Source organism: Antrostomus carolinensis, unplaced genomic scaffold, assembly GCF_000700745.2.
Source record: "Antrostomus carolinensis isolate BGI_N321 unplaced genomic scaffold, ASM70074v2 scaffold27528, whole genome shotgun sequence".
In the NCBI taxonomy this organism is placed as follows: Eukaryota; Metazoa; Chordata; class Aves; order Caprimulgiformes; family Caprimulgidae; genus Antrostomus; species Antrostomus carolinensis.
The window spans coordinates 1-1,474 of NW_010331369.1; the positions used below are offsets into that span (position 1 = coordinate 1).

At 63.7% G+C, this 1,474-nt stretch overlaps 1 protein-coding gene across 1 annotated transcript in view; it reads right to left on the reverse strand.

The window, feature by feature from the left end:
• Nucleotides 1-7: 7 nt before the first annotated feature.
• Nucleotides 8-1,474, reverse strand: part of ABCA2 (ATP binding cassette subfamily A member 2) — a gene marked incomplete at its 3' end in the record, with an annotated part of 22,337 nt that continues 20,870 nt past the window's right edge. The window contains 5 exon segments of the mRNA XM_029086277.1: nt 8-197; nt 455-592; nt 751-828; nt 831-858; nt 1,345-1,437. Of these exon segments, the coding sequence (XP_028942110.1) occupies nt 8-197; nt 455-592; nt 751-828; nt 831-858; nt 1,345-1,437 (527 nt within the window).

Consider the following 1,474-nt stretch of genomic DNA (forward strand, 5'->3'; position numbering starts at 1 on the left):
TCGAAGCTGATGAGGCCTTCATCATCAGTCTCCAGGTCCTCCTGCTCCTCCACCACGAGGGCCCGCAGCTCAGTGGGGGTGGTCCGGGGGCGCAGCAGGCTCAGCACACGCTCCAGGGGCGACTGCAGGGCACAGCTGGGGCTCGTCTCCTGCTGCTCCAGGCTGTCACTTTGCTTCTTGGCAAAATTCACAAACACCTGAAGGAAAAGGGGCAGGAGGCCAGGAGGACCCCATGAGCACCTCCACCCTCCAGCCACCCCTCACCTGCCATCCAGGCCACTGGAGACAGGCCCCAGGGCATCACACTGGGCTGTGCCCACTGCCATGTCCCCACCTACTCCACCTCCTGTCCCAAAGCTGGTTTCTGCCAGGCACTTTGGCACCGCCAGCCCCTGGGCATGGCCACCCTCCCTGGGGACAAGCACCCAGCTGCCTGTGCCATCTCTGGACTCACATTGTCCAGCGTGGTCTGGCTGACAGAGTAGTCTTCAATGCCCAGCACATCCACCACCTGCTCCATCTTGCTGAAGACCTGTGCCAGCGAGATCTGGTCTGACTTCAGCTGGTACTGGGCCTTGGTGTGGTGCCGCTCCTGCAGGGGACGTGGAGGTGACACCCAAGCCCTCACTCCCAGACCCACTCCCCACACACCGCGGTGGGTCCCACAGAGGTGTCCCTTAGGGGATGAAGGCTGCTTGTGTTTGAGGCGGGGGCTGGCAGGGGACATCACTGTCACCACAGGGAGCTGACCTTGAGGACAGCCTCAGGGAAGTTGCGGTTGAAGAACCTCACCACCTCCTTGACGTTGAGGCTGGACTTGGTACGCACAGCGCCGTGATGTTGTAGCCATCTCCGAACCTGCACAGGGACAAGGGACCCCGTGAGGACCCGCCCCCCCGCTGGCACCTCTGCAAGGAAGGACTGACCCCAGGGAAGGGGACGATGCTCTCCGGCAGCTGCTGCACCCACCAGGACAGTGCCAGGATGGTGGAGCGAGCCCATCCCCTGCCCACCCTCCAAAGCAGCACCCACACAATGGGCTGTCACCTCGCCACAGGTTCCACATTGTCACCCGGCCGTGGGGTCACCCGCCCCCCCGCTGGCACCTCTGCAAGGAAGGACTGACCCCAGGGAAGGGGACGATGCTCTCCGGCAGCTGCTGCACCCACCAGGACAGTGCCAGGATGGTGGAGCGAGCCCATCCCCTGCCCACCCTCCAAAGCAGCACCCACACAATGGGCTGTCACCTCGCCACAGGTTCCACATTGTCACCCGGCCGTGGGGTCTGGCCCCTCCTGCCCCACACAGAACACACGGGGTGCTGGACCCCCACCAGGCCCTTACCTGTTCTTCAGGTGCTGGATGCTGCCGAGACACTTGAGCCGCCCATTCACCATGATGGCCAGGCGGGTGCAGAGCGCTTTGCATTCCTCCAAGCTGGGGAGACAAGACAGGCCTCAGCAGGTGGAACTGG